We start from the raw sequence: 16,522 nt of genomic DNA, 5'->3' as shown, positions 1-16,522 counted from the left end.
GACTGGAATTCACACTTGATGTTCAGTTGCTGTGCACCTGTGTGTCTGAATTGTAGAATGGAACAACACTATTTATTGGTGCAAACAAGCCTCCCAAGGGGGCATGTGGAGGGGACCAGCTTGCTGCCTAGGGATTCCAATAATTCACTGTGTGTCTTCCCCAGTCCTGGCCCCAAGCACTCTACCTAAAGTCAGGCATATTTTATGCTTCTTTTTGCCTCCAAGTCTTTGCACTTGCTGTTCCCTCTGCCTGGAGTACCCTCTTTCTCTGATCACCCTCCGCCCCACCCCACACCGGGTCATTGTCTAATTGTCTTCTGCCCCCACTGGATTCCTTGAGTACAGGAAGTCACTCACTCACTATGTCATCCCAGTGCCCAGCAGTTTCAGGCATACAGTAGGTGCTTAATAGGGTTTGTAGAATGAACTGCTCTGCAAAATGGTATGTTAACGAGGCTGAGTGAAAGGCACAGGCTTAAGGTCTCTGGGGATTCCGGAAGATCCAACTAGGATTGTAAACTGAGGGTGGCCTGAGGGTTTTTGCAGCCTCCTTTCTGGGTGCTTTCTTTTCCTTTCCTTATCTCTGCCATCTGCCCCTTACTATCCCTTCAGTCCCCATTCTCCACCCAGCACGCAGCTCTGCTGCTATCAAGGGTCCCTCCTGTCACCCAGGCACTCAAGGCAATTGCATTTTATCAGCAAAGCACAGGAAGAGGGTATTGCTGAACCCAGAGGGAACATTCCTAAGAAGTTAGAGTTGGAGGGCTTTAGAGATCATTTAAGGAGCCCTGGTGGCACAACCGAAATGTTGGTGGTTTGAACCCACCCAGCGGCTCTGTGTGGGAGAAATAAATAGCAATGACTTTAATGCTTTAGCAAATTCTTTTTTTTTTTAGGAGAAATTGAGGGTGCCTATAGTGCTAACCAAAAGGTTGGCAGTTTGAATCCACCAGTTGCTCCCTGGAAATCCTATGGGGCAGTGCTACTCTATCCTATAGGGTCGCTATGAGTCAGAATTCAACTAAATGGCAATCGGGTTTTTTGTTTTTGTTTTATACTTATCATAAGGAGCCCTGGTGGTGCAGTGGTTAAGCCCTTGGCTGCTAACTGAAGGGTCAATGGTTTGAACCCACCACACGCTCCTTGGGGGAAAGATGTGGCAATCTGCTTCCGTAAAGATTTATAGCCTTGGAAACTCTATGGGGGCAGTTCTACTCTGTCACATAGGGTAGCTATGAGTCGGAATCAACTGGATGGCACCCAACAACAAGAACGAGATCATTTAACCAAGGGGTGGGCAAACTACAGCCAAATCCAGCCTGTAGTCTGTTTTAGTATGGCTTGCAAGCCAAAAATAGTTTTTACGTTTCTAAAGGGTTATTTAAAAAGGAGGAGGAGAAAGAGAAGCAACAACAGTGACAGAGTCATAGGTGACCACAAAGACTAAAATATGTACTCTCTGGCCCTTTACAGAACAAGCTTGTTGCCCCCTCATTTTACAGATGGGAACATTGAGGCCCAGAGAAATTGAAGGATTTACTGGAAGTCCCTGGATTACAAACTAGTTCCATTCCTAAGTCTGTCTTTAAGTCAAATTTGTACATAAGCCGGAACAGTTAGGTAGGTTCATATCTAACGTCAGTAGCCAAATGTTTGTCTTAGTATATATACAGTAGTGTACCTTTCTATGCATAAAAATAATTAAAGAAACACTTCTCGATACATTAAAATACCTTTAACATAATAATACAGTAATAATAATAATGTTTTGAAGCACATTGCAAAGTAGTGCCCGTTTGTTATTACAAATCCTTGTATGTACCTCAAATTTTTAATATAATATGGGGATTAGTTTGTAACTATGGGCTGTATGTAAGTTGGAAGTTTCTAACCCGGGGACTGCCTGTACCTACAATGACACAGATAAGTCAGTGGCAGAAGGAGCTGATATAGGTTGGTGGAGAGAGCTCTGGTTCTAGTTGTAGCTCTGCCAGGATGCTTGAGCAATCTCCTCTCTGGGCCTCAGTATCCCCACCTTTATAAGGGCGATGTCCCCTTGGTGCTAAACCACACCTTGTAAAGCTGGTTGCCCGTCCAGGATGCTTTCCACATGTGATGACTCTTTGTGATGGTGACAGGCCACTGGGGAGATATTTTGGGGGTGGATTGATCTTTCAGCCTCACATCTCACCACTAAGCTATGAATTTTTCTGGCTGTGAACGAGCAAGGCAGAGTGTGTGTGTGTGTGTGTGTGTGTGTGTGTGTGTGTGTGTGTAGAAGTATTCATGCCTTCTCTTTGACCCCTCCCTTACCCAGTGCCACCGTCCAAGCCAGAGTGCGGCATCAATGGAGAGACTGTGATCGGGAACAACATCGAGCTGACCTGCCAGTCACAGGAGGGCTCCCCGGCCCCTACGTACAGCTGGAAGAGCTACAACGTCCTGAACCAGGAGCGGTCCCTGCCCCTACCAGGTAACAGAGCTCAGCAGGAAGGCGGGATCCCCTGCTTCAAGGTGCAGCTGATTGGCTAGAGTTCCCAGACCCTGGGGCTGACCAATTAGTTTCCCCAAAGTCAGCCCTCCCAGCCCGCAGCTGCCACCGTAATGTCTTGGTTCATTTTTCTAAGCATCTTTGTCTCTTTTGTGGAAGGGGGTTAATAATAATAATACCTACCTCATAAGTTGTGAGAAGTAAACATGATTCATGTAAAGCACTTAGCACAGTACGTAATAATAAACCCAAAACCAAACCCCTTGCCCTGGAGTCAATTCTGACTCATAGTGACCTCATAGGACTGACTAGAACTGCCCCATAGGGTTTCTAAGGCTGTAATCTTTATGGAAGCAGACTGCCACATCTTTCTCCCACGGAGCTGCTGGTGAGTTCAAACCGCTACCTCCTGTTAGCAGTCGAGTGCTTTAACCACTGCGCTACTGGGGCTCCTTGTACATAGTAATAAGAAGCACATAATAAATGTTAACTGTTGTTTTCTTTATGCCCTATAACTCCCTTCTCTTGGCTAAGCAGATATTTTAACCACTCTATGCAAGGCACCGGATGGGATTTTTATTTTGTTGATGATTACGTCCCAAAGTATACAAGGCCACAAGTCTAACTCTGTGGCTCTACCCAAGAGCAGGGGATTTCCTGTTCCCATTCCGGGTCCAGGCCAGTGCATCTCAGACTCCACTGACCCCACCTCCCCAAACACACCACCGCTTTATGGCCACACTCAATGACACCAGCAAGTCTGTTGTGAAGGTCCCACGTTCTCAGGGAAGGGGATAGTAGGTTCAGCTACCGTTGCCAGGTGACTGGTTTTGTACTGGGCAGCTTGGTATTTGACCTTTTGGGTCAGGAAACAAACTAAAAAGAAAAGGGGGGGGGCGCTATATAAATATCCTCCTGTGGGGCCAACTGGTACGGGAATACCCTAGCAGCATCCCTGGGCCCCTGCATCCCACTGGCTGCCTGGCCAGCTGCACCCAGTGTTCCTGAAGATCTAGAAAGGCATCCATCAGATTTGACATCTGGAGGACTTTCAGTTCATTGTGGGTTTAAAGGAAGCAGGAGGTAAAAAGTGGAGCCTGGGGTGTCAACAACTGTTCCGAGAAGATGGGGTACAACGGGGACGGAAGAACTTTTGGTGTCATGGGTAAGCGCGGCCAGATGTGTGCACAGATTGGGCATCCAGTCAAACGACAATGAACTTTGTCACACTACCTTTCACTTGTTTGGGGGAACAAAGCGAGAACTTCTCAAAAATGAAAAAGAATGAATAGAATCCACTTGCTCTAATGCAAAATAGAAGTTGCAATGTGGATTTCAACAAGCTTTCTGTTTTGTTGACATACTTCTGGTTGGCAGATTTTTACTGAGTGTGTCTGGAGTTTTGCTGAAACCACCTGGTAGTGTTCTTCTGGCTCTGTGGCCGCTCACTCTCTGGCCTGTGAATAACCCAGTGACTCCAAAGACGGTCACAGAAGGTCTGCCATGGACACTGATTGTGTCTGACCTCCCTTCCAGCAAGGTGTATATCCAGGGACCCAAAGCTGAAGGTTACAAGATGATAAATGCAATGATGGTTCTATACTCAGTGATGTTGTAGCACAGAGGATGCTTAAGGGATCTGTCTTAGTCATCTAGTGCTGCTGTAACAGAAATACCACAAGTGGATGGCTTTAATAAAGAGGTTTATTCTCTTATAGTCCAGTAGGCTACAAAGTCCAAATTCAGGGAACGCTTTCTCTGTCGGCTCTGGAGGAAGGTAGGTCCGTGTCATCAGTCTTTCTTTGGTCTGGGAGCTTCTCTGCACAGGAACATCAGGTCCAAACGACACAGACACACTCTGCTCCTGGCGCTGCTTTCTTGGTGGTATGAGGTTCCCATGTGTCTCTGCTCACTTCTGTCTTCCATATCTCAAAAGAGATTGGCCCAAGACACTATCCAATCCTGTAGACCTCATCAGTATAACTGCCGCTAATCCATCTTATTATGTCACAGTGATAGAGTTTACAACACGTAAGGAAATCACATCAGATTATAAAATGGTACACAGTGACACAACACTGGGAATCATGACTGAGCCAAGTTGACAGACTTTTTTGGGGGGACACAATTCAATCCATGACAGGATCAAAGAAGTTTCTCAGAATAGGCAGCACTGGAGCAGGCAGTATAGCATGCTGGTTAGAAGCATGTCCTGGGCTTGAATCCTGGCTCTGCCCTTTGTTAGCTGTGAGACCTTGGCAAGCTACTTTTCTGTGCCTTGGTTTCTTCATCTGTAAAATATTGGTATTTACTGCACAGGTTGTTACGAGGATTAAATAAAAATACCTGTAAACCTCTGAGATCAGTGCCTGGTAGAGAGTGAGTACTCAAATGCTATTCTTTGAGCTGGGCTCTGAAGGATGTGATGGCTAAGTATGGAGAATAATAGCATGGGAGCCATGAGTATTTGGTGTAGCTGAGGGGTAAGGTGAGCATGCAGGAATGATGGGGAGACATTAGGTAAGAAAAGCAGGGGTCAGAGATCATGAGGGGCCTGTGCATCAGGTTAGGGACGCTGGCCTTTTCTCTCTAACTCACAGGCACCTTCTGTGGGGATTTACAGCAGGAACAACACAAACGGGCATTTCAGATAAGCCTCTCTTGACTCCATCAGGAAAAACTCCTAAGATTGCCAGAAGCCAAGACTTAGTTCTTCAGTAATTCTGAAGGGATTCCCTGAGGATGTGAAAGTGGCCTCAAGGGAGATTTGCTTATTTACTTTGGAAAGGCTGCCTCAAGTTAAGATTTACTTAGGGTCAGAATTGGGACCTGGGGGTGGCAGAAAAGAATGTGGATAATGGTAATAACAGCCCAATCTTGCATCTGGATGGTGCTCGGTGGATTTCTCAAAGCCTCTCATCTCCACCCTGCCTCACAGAGACCTAGAGAATTTATTAAAGTGTTTTTCCTCTCTGGGTCAGTCCCTACCTGTTTCTGACTTTTAAAACATTCCAGTCCACACTGGATGATTTGGAGAGTGTTCCTCCACCCTCCTACATTTGAAGACAGAATTTCCACCATTACAGACTTATTCCTTTGACTTAGCAGTGAGTGGAAGCAGGCTAGCAGTGAAAAGAACAGGGAACCTGGAATCCCTTAAACAGGGAGCCGAGTCCTGGCTTCTCCACTTTCCAGCTGTAAGTCACTCAGCCTCTCTGACCCTTAGTATCCTCATCTGAAAAACTAGGATGAAGATAGTACCACCTTCCTGAAGGCTGTGAAGAGGATAACATGGGATCACACGTGTGATAGTTGGTAAACTGTGTCCCAGTCAGCCGAGCTTCATGCACTGAAGGAGTAGGAATCTGGATATCAGACAAGGAAGAAGAGGAATTCTAGGGGCTGGTACCCTTTAGGGGAGGAGATTTCGAAGGGTGGGCTAGGTTCTGAACGGCCCTGCTCATAGCACCGGAGAGGATCTTGAGGGCCTGGGTGAGAAGTGGCAACTCAAACTTGTTGAGGAGCCATGGGATCAGGGTAGGGGGCGGCAAAGTTAAATCTTGTCAATTTGGCACCAATGTCTTGGGGAGGCTAAAGCTTTTCTGGAGGGAGAACCCCCAGCTGGATCAGAGGGAAGGTGGGAGCTGACAGTCCTGTGTGTTCCCCTCCTTCACCACAAGGTGTCGCCACTGCAGTGGTAGTGTTCATTTAAGCCAACTTTAAGGAACTTTACAAGAGGAAAAGGGGACTTGGTCCTGTGGCACATGATATGTGCTGGTTCATCCCAGAGCAGCTCCTAGTGTTCACTGTTTGCTTCAGGGAGCTAAGGAAGGATAGTGCTTACTCACCAACCGTGAACATGGTCTAGAGCTCCAATGGGCTTTGATGTCTGAAGAGGTTCTGAGGCAATCCAAAGCCTTCCATCTTGGGTCCATCTGCAATGTGCTACATAAACCTAATAAAACAAATTGCCATCAAGTTGATTGCAACTCATGGTGACCCCAAGTGTGTTAGAGTAGAAATATGCTCCATAGAGTTTTCAATGGCCTAAAACATAGACTGAATTCATGTACTAAAGTAGTGGGACTCTGATAAGAGCTACAGGTCCCCTAAGCACGTCCAGCGTCAGATAGTTACGGGAGCATTTCCCAAAGTGTGCTCCTTCAAGATGCCTCTTAAAAATAAAAATCTTGTCATCCAATTAGTTTAGAAAATGAGATCATTAATACCATAGCCCTGTCTTAGAGATTCCCATTGTCCGTTAGCAAATAATATTAATAACAACTTCAAATTCATCAGTCAAGTAGGAACAAGACTCAGTCCTAAGTAATGAAAGTAAGAAATGTTCTTCATAATTCATTTAGTGAACTCTCCATTGGTCTTGACTGTTAACTGAGGTGTGATGGATTATTTTTTAATTGACTGCCTTTTTTGAATACATAGGATTTAAACATCCACCTGTGGGGCCCTGAGAGAGTGAGTGGGAAGAGTTGGGAGCTGAGGACTTGGGGATCAAGCATTCACCTGGCCAGTAAGTGTGCCTGAAGGACAGATGGGTAGACTTGAGGTGGACTATTAAGGAAGTCAGCCCAGGGATTCCAGAAAGTATGCCCTCAACTATAACTTTCCCCCACCACCTGGTATAGAGTAGACACTTAACGTATATCTACTGAATGAACATGACTTTGAGAGTAAAAAATAAATAAAATTATTAAGTGTATGTTAAAAAAAAACTCTTATAAGAGTTCTGACATTGAAGAACTCATTTAAACTTAGCTCAATGATTTCTAAACTCCTTTGTTCACGGATCCCTTTTTTAGTAACACATTAATATCACACATAAGTAATAGTCTAGAAAACACATTGAGGTATGGAATTCTGGCAGAGGGAGCATTTACAGAGAATGGGCATCCAGAGAGCAGTACCCTGGGTTTCAGGGGAAGTATCTGAAGAAAGTATATGTGAAAAGACTAGAAGAAAATAACCCCAAATCAAAGCACTATTATTTCTAGGTGGTGTTGATTATGAACAATCTTTATTTTATTGTCTCTTCTTTATAGAGGCCTTCCCTGACCCTTTGCATGAGGCTGAATTCCCTTGCTGTAAGCTCAAATAGCACTTCTGTTTTGAACTGTATTCACCTTTGTATCGCAATTGTTTCATGTCTGCTTTCCCTTACAGACTGTAAACTACAAGAGGGCAAGCACCTTGTTTATCTAGTTTATAGCTGTGATCAGTTTATGAAGATTTTCTGGATTGAATAGAATTTAAATAATGTTGTTGTTAGGTGCTGTTGAGTCAGTTCTGACTCATAGTAACCCTATGTACAATGGAGCGAAACACTGCCTGGTCCTGCACCATCCTCACAATCATTGTTTTGCTTGAGCCCCTTGTTGCAGTCACTGTGTCAGTCTATCTCGTTGAGGGTCTTCCTCTTTTTTGCTGACCCTCTACTTTACCAAGCACGATGTCCTTCTCCAGGGATTGATCTCTCCTGATAAAATGTACAAAATACTTGAGACTAAGTCTCACCATCCTTGCTTCTAATGAGCATTCTGGCTGAACTTCTTCCAAGACAGATTTGTTCATTCTTCTGGAATTCCGTGGTATATTCAATATTCTTTGCCAACACCATAATTCAAAGGCATCAGTTCTTCTTTGATCTTTCTTATTCATTGTCCAGCTTTTGCATGCATTCTCAGGTAACTGAAAACACCATGGCTTGGGTCAGGTGCACCTTAGTCCTTAAAGTAACATCTTTGCTTTTCAACACTTCAAGGAGGTCTTTTGCAGCAGATTTGCCCAATACAATGTGTCTTTTGATTTCCCGACTGCTGCTTCCATGGGTGCCAATTGTGGATCTAAGTAAAATGAAATCCTTGCCAACTTCAGTCTTTTCTCCACTTATCATGATGTTGCTTATTGGTCCAGTTGTGAGGACTTTTGTTTTGTTTATGTTGAGCTGTAATCCATACTGAAGATGGTAGTGTTTGGTCTTCATCAGTAAGTGCCTCAAGTCCTCTTCACTTTCAGCAAGCTTGTGTCGTCTGCATAACGCAGGTTGTTAATGAGTCTTCCTCCAGTCCTGATGCTCCATTCTTCTTCATATAGCCCAGCTTCTTGGATTATTTGTTCAGCATAGAGATTGAATTTAAATAGTAGTTTTATGTAATATATAAATTTTTATAATGAGCATGCATTACTTTTATAATATAAAAAAATATATATTTTTCAGAAAGTAGTCAGCTGCTCCAGGGAGTTCTAGACTAAAACTGGATTTTGTCCTAGTTTTGCCATTTCTTAACTTTACGACCCTAGGGAAGTCACTTAAATTTGTTAAGCCTGTAGTTACCTCTATGAACTTGGAGATTGAAATATATGTTCCACCTGCCATACAAGATTGTTGGATGGATCAGAGGACATAATATTTGAGGAAGTATACTGAACAGCACCTTCAGTTGAGGAAAATCCACACCGAGGTATAGTCTTTCAAGGGGGAGAAGGCTGCTCACCTGGTTTTGCCCATTGGGCCCCAGGGGGAGCTGGCAAGAAATGAAGCTGGAGTGGTTGCCAGAGCCAGATCTCTAACTCTGTGACCATATAGAGAAGCTTGGCCTTCACACTGAAAATCATGGGCAGCCTCTGAAATGCCTCAACAGGGTAGTGACGGGACCCTATCTGCAATTTAGAAGGACTCCTCTGGTTGGTGGCACAGGGGTTAAGCGCTTGGCTGTTAACCAAAAGGTTGGCAGTTGGAGCCCACCCAGCTGCCTCACAGAAGGAAAACCTGGAGATCTGCTCCCGTAAAGATTACAGCCTAGAAAACCTATGGGACAGTTCTACTCTGTCATGTGTGTCGCTGTGAGTCGAAATGGACATGACGGCCCCTAATCACAACCACCTGGTGGCAGCAAGCATTGTACAAGGCTGGCTCTGCAGGTAAACAAATTAGAAGACAGTGGTCTCTAAATTTTCTCTCAATACAGCAGAGCTATGATGAAGCATCTTTGAGCACAGGACACATAAATATGTGTAAGCATAAAGCTCTCCTTTTCAAGGTGGAGGAATTCACAGGATCGTAAATTTAGCAGACAGTTTCTCATGAGGGCATCTGGTCCATTCCCCTGAATTCAGGAGATGGGGTGTTTTCACTCCCACTTTCCAGATGCGGTAGTTGTCACTCAAGGACGTTAAATGGCTTGCGGAAGTGGTGAGACAGATGAAGAGGAAAAGTCTACACACACGCGCACACATACATCACAGAAATCCAGGGGCCAGAGTTCTTCATTTCCTAAGCCTTCCTCCACATGAGTCCACGCTCGGAATTCAGTTTCTGAAGATCATGAAAGTGGTAATAGTAGTATCTTCTAATTTATAAAGCATTTTCATGTGATATATAATGTATATTATGTTCTCTGAACACACACTACACACCTGCATCCTGTTGTGGACTTAGCGTCATTATTGTCTCATTTTATGCTCACGATTACCCTGTGAGGCAGGTACTATTATTATTTACATCTATAGATGAAACTGAGGTTCGATAAAGCTGAGTTACTTGCCCTAAGTCACAAAATTAGTAAGTGGCAGAGCCACGTTTCAAACCCAGGGTGCTTGGTTGAATTCTAAACCCCTGAGAATTGTGTGTCCTGCTGGTTTAATTGTCCCTAAAGCCCCAGAAGTGGACATTTTCTCCAGATGAGACTGAGGTTCGGGGGGTTCGGTGGTAGTACGTGTGTCTCCTAACTCCCAGCTATTTGTACTCTATCCTGGTGCCCCTGAAGGGAGTGTGTGTGTGTGTGTGTGCACGTGTGTGTCTGTGGTGGAGGAAGGGGGTTGTGAGCAGGTGCCACTGATGGTTATTTAAAAAAAAAAACACTGCTGTCAAGTCGGTTCTGAATCATAGCGACCCTACAGGACAGAGTAGAACTGCCCCGTAGGGTTTCCAAGGAGCGGCTGGTGGATTCGAACTGCAGATCTTTGGGTTAGCAGCTAAGCTCTTAACTGCTGCGCCACCAGAGCTCCAATGATGGTTATAACTGCAGATAATTTTTTTAATTTTTGCAAAAAGGCCTCCAGCTAGCAGGCTTTAATAAGAATCATCCATGCCTAAGATCTTAAGTTCCAAGCACTCTGTTTAAGAGCTTTACATATGATATCTCATTTAATACCTTCAGTAATCTTATGGTGGGTATTATTACCCTGTCTTACAACTGAGGATCCCTGGTGGTGCAGTGGTTAAGAGCTAGGCTGCAAACCAAAAGGCTGGCAGTTTGAATCTACCAGCTGCTCCTTGGAAACCTATGGGGCAGTTCTACTCTGTCCTGTTAGGGTTGCTATGAGTCGGAATCAACTCGATGGCAATGGGTTTGGTTTTTTTGGTTTTTACAAATGAGTTAACCGAGGCTCAGGGAGGTGAATTAACGTGTCCAAGGTCATACAACTGGTGAATGGGGGACCTGTTCTTCAAATCCAGGCCTCTGGAACTCTGAGGCACGGCCTCGGAAACCAGTTGGGGCTCATCCACACTCCCCATCTCCTCCCTCTGTCTATTCTTCTTTCCCAGTCACAGGACAGACCTTCCTTCTGAAGAACATCTCCACAGACACGTCGGGTTACTACATCTGCACCTCCAGCAATGAGATGGGGACGTCGTCCTGCAACATCACGGTGGCTGTCCGACCTCGTAAGAGCAGCTTGGGGAGGGACAGAGGGAGGTACAAAACGAGGGAGGGCACCAAAGACCAGAAGAGCCAGCTGCGACCCCGTAGAGATGACTCGGGGAGCCTCTTTAGGGCCACCCCTAAAGTGGCTGCAGTGACCCAGGCAAGACGGCTCTTGTCCCAGCCTCTGCTTACCTTGAGGCCAGCCTGGTTCCGTTGGTACTTTGGAAGTACAGCCTAGGACTGACTTCTTCAGCCTGCTTCCGTCCTGTCTGCTCTAAGGGCCACTCAGGGAGCCAGGGGGAAGAGCCCAGAGCCAGCTGCTGTGGAGTCTGGAACCCACCCTCCTGGGATGGGGTACCACAGCTAGCTCAGGGAGAAGCTGGGGCAGGAGTTGGGTAGCCCAAAAATCCTTGTCTGCACCTCAAGAGCAGTTCCCAGCCGTGTCTGGTCCCGGTCCTGCAAGAACATGCCTTTAACGAGTGCTGCCAGAAGCTCGCAACTGCTGCTCCATGGGCTGGGAGGAGGTGAGGCCAGCCCAGAGCTGGAAGGGAAGGACCTCCCAGCAACAAGCGCCAGCTACCGTGGTTTCTCATCTCAGCCTTGATCCTCTACTCTGGCGCCCGGATGCTGTCAGGAGTGAGGGTTGGGGGCAGCCAGATTACCCAATAAGTAAGGTACACACAGGCCCAATTGTGCCTTCCCAGCAGTCTGCAGTGCACAATTTCACCTGTCCCCCACCACATCAAAGATATGGTGAAAGCCCATGTGAAGTTGCTCGCCACAGATTAGCAAGTAAATACAGTTTGGCCTGTGAGTACCTTGCTCAGTGCAAGCTGATGCATACCGTGCTTACTGTTACTCTGCCCCGGCTTGGGTGGTGTAGCTGCTCTGTCCCCCTGCAGCCTCCATGAACGTGGTCTTGTACGCGGGCATCGCGGGAGGTGTGGTTGCTGCCCTCGTCATCATTGGTATCATCGTCTACTGCTGCTTCTGCCAGAGCAAAGGCAAGACCAAGGAGAAGGAGGATGCGAGGCCGTGAGTGTCTGGGCGGGTAGCCTGTCCTCACCGCCTCCTCCACTCACAGCACCCTGGGGATAGGTGTGATTTTTATCACCTCCATTTTATAGCTGAGCAAAGGGCAGTGACTTCTGGAGAACAAAGCTTGCAGTGCAGTCCCGGGACTTGACTCCAAGGCCCATATTGTTCCCATCTCTGACCTCAGGGTGGAGATTGTCACGAGACCAGTGCCTCCTTGTCTCATGAGCCAGACTGTTCCCTTAACTCATGAGTGGAACACGTGCATGACAGCTTCCTGTCATGTGAGCCCAACCCTCAGTACCCTGTCCTTTTGCAGCTAATGAGGTGGGGGAAAGCAGGTCTGGTGGCCGCTCTTCCCAACTAGGCCTAGCTAGCGTGGGGACCCATGGGAAGCAACCCGTCCTCTCTGCCTCCCTGCCCCACAGGAGACGGGAGATCTACAGGGAGCCACCAGAGGAGATGACAGAGCTTTCCAGAGAGCACGATGAGGAGGACAGCTACCGGCACGAAGACCCGAGGAGCTCCGGGCGTGGGTCCCCTGACCACCCTGGCCGGTGACGGGGGCCTGCTACAGGCTGGGGTCAGGAAGGCTAAGGGGGCCCCTCCCCTGCCTCCCTGCCTCCTCTCTCCTCGCCAAGTCCCGTTTTCCTATTCTTTCATCCCAAACATTGATGGGGGATGTTTCTTCTGTTGTGTCCACTGCTGGAGGATTTGGCCTGTCCGTGAGTGGGGTTCTCATTCATGACTGACCCTGCCAATTGCTCTGTCCTGTGAAGTGACCCCGCCTACTGCCATGCCCTTGTTCAGAGCCTGGCCCTCCCCCTGGACCAGGCAGCAGCTTCTGACTTGCCCTGCAGCCGACGGGAGGTCTCTGAAGCACAGCACTGAGCATGAAGCACCCCCGCCACAGAACCCTCCACAGAAGCCAAGCCGGCTTCAGGAGGGCAGGACCCTGCCCACTCACCTAGGGAGCACCTGGCAGATGGTTTGCACTCAATACATTGTTGGCGAATGAATTAAAGAATGAGTAAGTGAAGGACTCTCTATTAATCTAACCAACTTAAGTGCAAATTTCTTGCTTCAGGACCCACACTGGCCTGGTCTCCAGCTCACCTTCCAGCCTCATCTCCACAGCTTCCCTGTACCTTCTAGACACTTCCAGCAAGGCCACTCGGGCTCTCTCTGCACACTCTCTCGAGGGACGTTTGTGTTCTCCATTCCGTTTGGAATGCGCACATACTTTCCCTTTCTGCCTGTCATGACCCTACCGGTCGCTCAAGGCCCAGCTCAGATCCCAGTTATTTCTAAAACCCTTTCCTGATCTCCCGCATGTTGTTGTTGTCAGGTGCCATGAAGCCTGTTCCAACTCACGGCAGCCCTGCGTACAACAGAGCGAAACACTGCCCGGTCCTGCACCATCCTCACAATCACTGCTATGCTTGAGCCCATGGTTGCAGCCACTGTGTCGATCTATCTCATTGAGGGTCTTTCTCTATTTCGCTGACCCTCCACTTTACCAAGCATGATGTCTTTCTCCAGGGATTGGTCCCTCCTGATAACATGTCAAAGTATGTGAGACAAAGTTTCACCATCCTTGTTTCTAAGGAGCATTCTGGCTTCACTTCTTCCAAGACAGATTTGTACATTCTTCCGGCAGTCTGTGGTATATTCAATATTCTTTGCCAATCATAATTCAGAGGCATCAATTCTTCTTTGGTCTTCCTTATTAATTGTCAAGGTTTCACATGCATATGAGGCGATTGAAAACACCATGGCTTGGATCAGGCGCACCTTAGTCTTCAAGGTGATATCTTTGCTTTTTAATACTTGAACAATCTTGTCTCTATTCCACAGCCAATCATGGGCCACGTGGTACCCTACCCGAGCGCGCTCTCTCTCTCCTGTGTTAGAGTGGGAGCTCCATGGCCAGGGCCCAGGCCTCATCCTCTTGTTCTCCCAGGAGCTCTGGCAGTCGGCCTCCCAGCCAAGTGGGATCTTAGACCACCACCAGTTGCCATCAAGTTGACCCTGACTCATGGTGACCCCATGTGTGTCAGAGTAGAAATGTGCTCCATAGGGTTTTCAATGACTGCTTTTTCAGAAGTAGATAGCCAGGACTTTCTTCCGAGGTGCCTCTGGGTGAACTTGAACCTCTAACCTTTCAGTTAGCAGCTGAGTACATTAACCCTTTGTACCACCCAGGGACTGCAGTGGGAGCTGAATCAAGCTCAATTTGGAGAAGTGCTTCGATGGGTTCGGGCTTCGTCTTTCTGGCCTCCCTGATATGATTGTAGACATACAGATGACTCCCACCCAACCCCACTCTTAGTTTAGTGAATTAAAGATGAGCTGATCTGAAATTTACACACATGTGCATGTACACATACACAGGCCCTTCACTGTGAGTGGGCCAGGATGCTCGTGTCATGGTGGCTGCTCTCAAGGCCAGAATAGCTGACGTGCCCCCCGTCCCTTCCCAGCCCATGCTTGTTCCTACTGATTCCTGCTCCCTGATGCCTGGCCCCTGCCCAGCCCACCCAGCTCTGCTGCTGGCCCTGTCTTGCTGGCAAGGCTGTCTTGCTGGCCCTCCTGCAGCCTTTCCCTGCATGTTGAGCATTTCTTCTATTCTTCAGAGTCTAAGCAGTGTTGTGGCTGCTCAGGTCTCCTTGCCCAGAGGCTAGTCTTGCCCAAATGCAGTTTAATATTAAATAAATGTGGATGTCTTTTCTGGATGATCAGACAAGCAACTCTGTAAATCTGTTCTTCACTTATGGTTTTTTTTTTTTTTCCACTTTTTTTTTTTGAATATGTATTTTTATATATTTTGTTAAATTCTTTGCTCCATTCAAAATGCTTTCAGTAATAATAAAATTTTCAGTGGAAATTCTTACTGCTTCTTTAAAGTGGATTTTGTTCACGCCGAAGTAGAACCACTGCTGTGTTTGTGTCTACATGTCTTAGGCCTCTTCTGCTTCCAGGGAGAGGTGAGGTGATGGAGTTGAGCAAGGGGAATAGAGGGTCTGAATCCTGCGGGTCCCATTGCTAGTGGTTGCAGGAGGGTCAGGCAGTGTCTCTAGTAGTTGCTGGGACAGGACAGAGCCCTGCCTGATGCTGGAAGTATATTCCAGGTGCCTCCAGATGCACCCAGTGGCAGGAAGACCATGGTGGGCCTGGGAGTCAGCCCACATCCTCAAGGATGACAGTGGAGATGCTCTTGCCGGTTATGTCCAAAACGGCGCCCCTCCTGAGAGAAAGAGGAAGTGATCTCTTGTTCTTTCTGTCCGAGAGAACTGGTGACTCTTGTTCCACAGTCGGATCTCAGCATTGACACCACCCCTCCTGCAATGTGTTCAAGGTCCTCTCTGCCATGTTCTTTCCCGTGGTGTCCTGTGCTCCCTCCTGTCCCAGCACCGGTCACGTGGTCTGTTGTTACCTGTGTACAGGTCTGTTTCCGTGTAGGCCTGTAAGATTCTTTTTCTTTTACAATTTGATTGTAGATGATTAGGTTTATGGAAGTTTTATTTATTTACTTTTTTTTTAAAGCAATAACCACCCCCCCATCCCTCCCTTCCCCACCTGTAAAACTCTTGAGTCTAAGAACTGAATCTTGTTCATGGCCTGGCATGCGTTGGCACTTGACAAATGTTTGTTAAATGCATAATGTTGGCTGTCGCAGTATCTTGCACAAGGACATATCCTAGTCCTCTACATACTTTGAGGTGCCGTCCAATCCTCACAGCACAACGTTTTATAAGCACGTTCTTGAGCTATCTGTGTGAAGGGCTGGGGGCCTCCTCCCCCTAGTCTTGGCCTGGCTTATATCTGCCACCTTGAAGTGCTCTGAAGATTTACCTACCTTAGCTCCAGGCTTAGGTAAGAAAACGAAGGAAATGAGTACAGATTGCATTAATTCAACAACAAATATTTTGTAAGCACCTACTATGTGCCAAGTCGCTAAGATGCTATTAGGAGCCCTGGTGGAGCAGTGGTTAAGCACTCGGCTGCTAACTGAAAGGTAGGCGATTCGAACCCATCCAGTGGCTCCGTGAGAGAAAGACCTGGTGAGTTACTTTCATAAAGATTACAGCCTAGGAAACCCTATGGGGCTGTTCTACTCTGTCACATGGGGTCGCTATGAATTGAAAATCAACTTGATGGGGTTCAACAACTCAGAAGGAGCTAAATGACAGATGTAGGAACATACTTTTATGAGATGAAGAAGGTGACAGGAACACAGCTGAGGGACTGACTAACTCAACCGGAGGGGGTTCGGGGGAGCTGCAAAGAGGAGGTGACATCTGAGCTGCATCTTGAAGCAGAGAGTTTG

General features: G+C 47.1%; 1 protein-coding gene across 2 annotated transcripts in view; it reads left to right on the top strand.

Moving 5' to 3' along the window:
* Positions 1-13,623, top strand: part of GPA33 (glycoprotein A33) — a 49,503-nt gene extending 35,880 nt beyond the window's left edge. The window contains exons 4-7 of one of the 2 annotated variants that reach the window (XM_023740032.1): positions 2,318-2,473; positions 11,058-11,177; positions 12,060-12,161; positions 12,621-13,623. In XM_023740032.1, coding sequence (XP_023595800.1) covers positions 2,318-2,473; positions 11,058-11,177; positions 12,060-12,161; positions 12,621-12,658 — 416 coding nt within the window. In that variant the 3' untranslated portion in view covers positions 12,659-13,623. Of the gene's footprint in view, positions 1-2,317; positions 2,474-11,057; positions 11,178-12,059; positions 12,193-12,620 lie in introns of both variants that reach the window. The other variant, XM_023740031.1, reaches the window with a different exon arrangement.
* The last annotated feature ends 2,899 nt before the right edge of the window (positions 13,624-16,522 follow it).

The sequence above is a fragment of the Trichechus manatus genome, unplaced genomic scaffold (assembly GCF_000243295.1).
Source record: "Trichechus manatus latirostris isolate Lorelei unplaced genomic scaffold, TriManLat1.0 scaffold00145, whole genome shotgun sequence".
In the NCBI taxonomy this organism is placed as follows: domain Eukaryota; kingdom Metazoa; phylum Chordata; class Mammalia; order Sirenia; family Trichechidae; genus Trichechus; species Trichechus manatus.
Note: the sequence above shows the minus strand (reverse complement) of the source record. Positions and strands in the feature narration are given on the sequence as shown.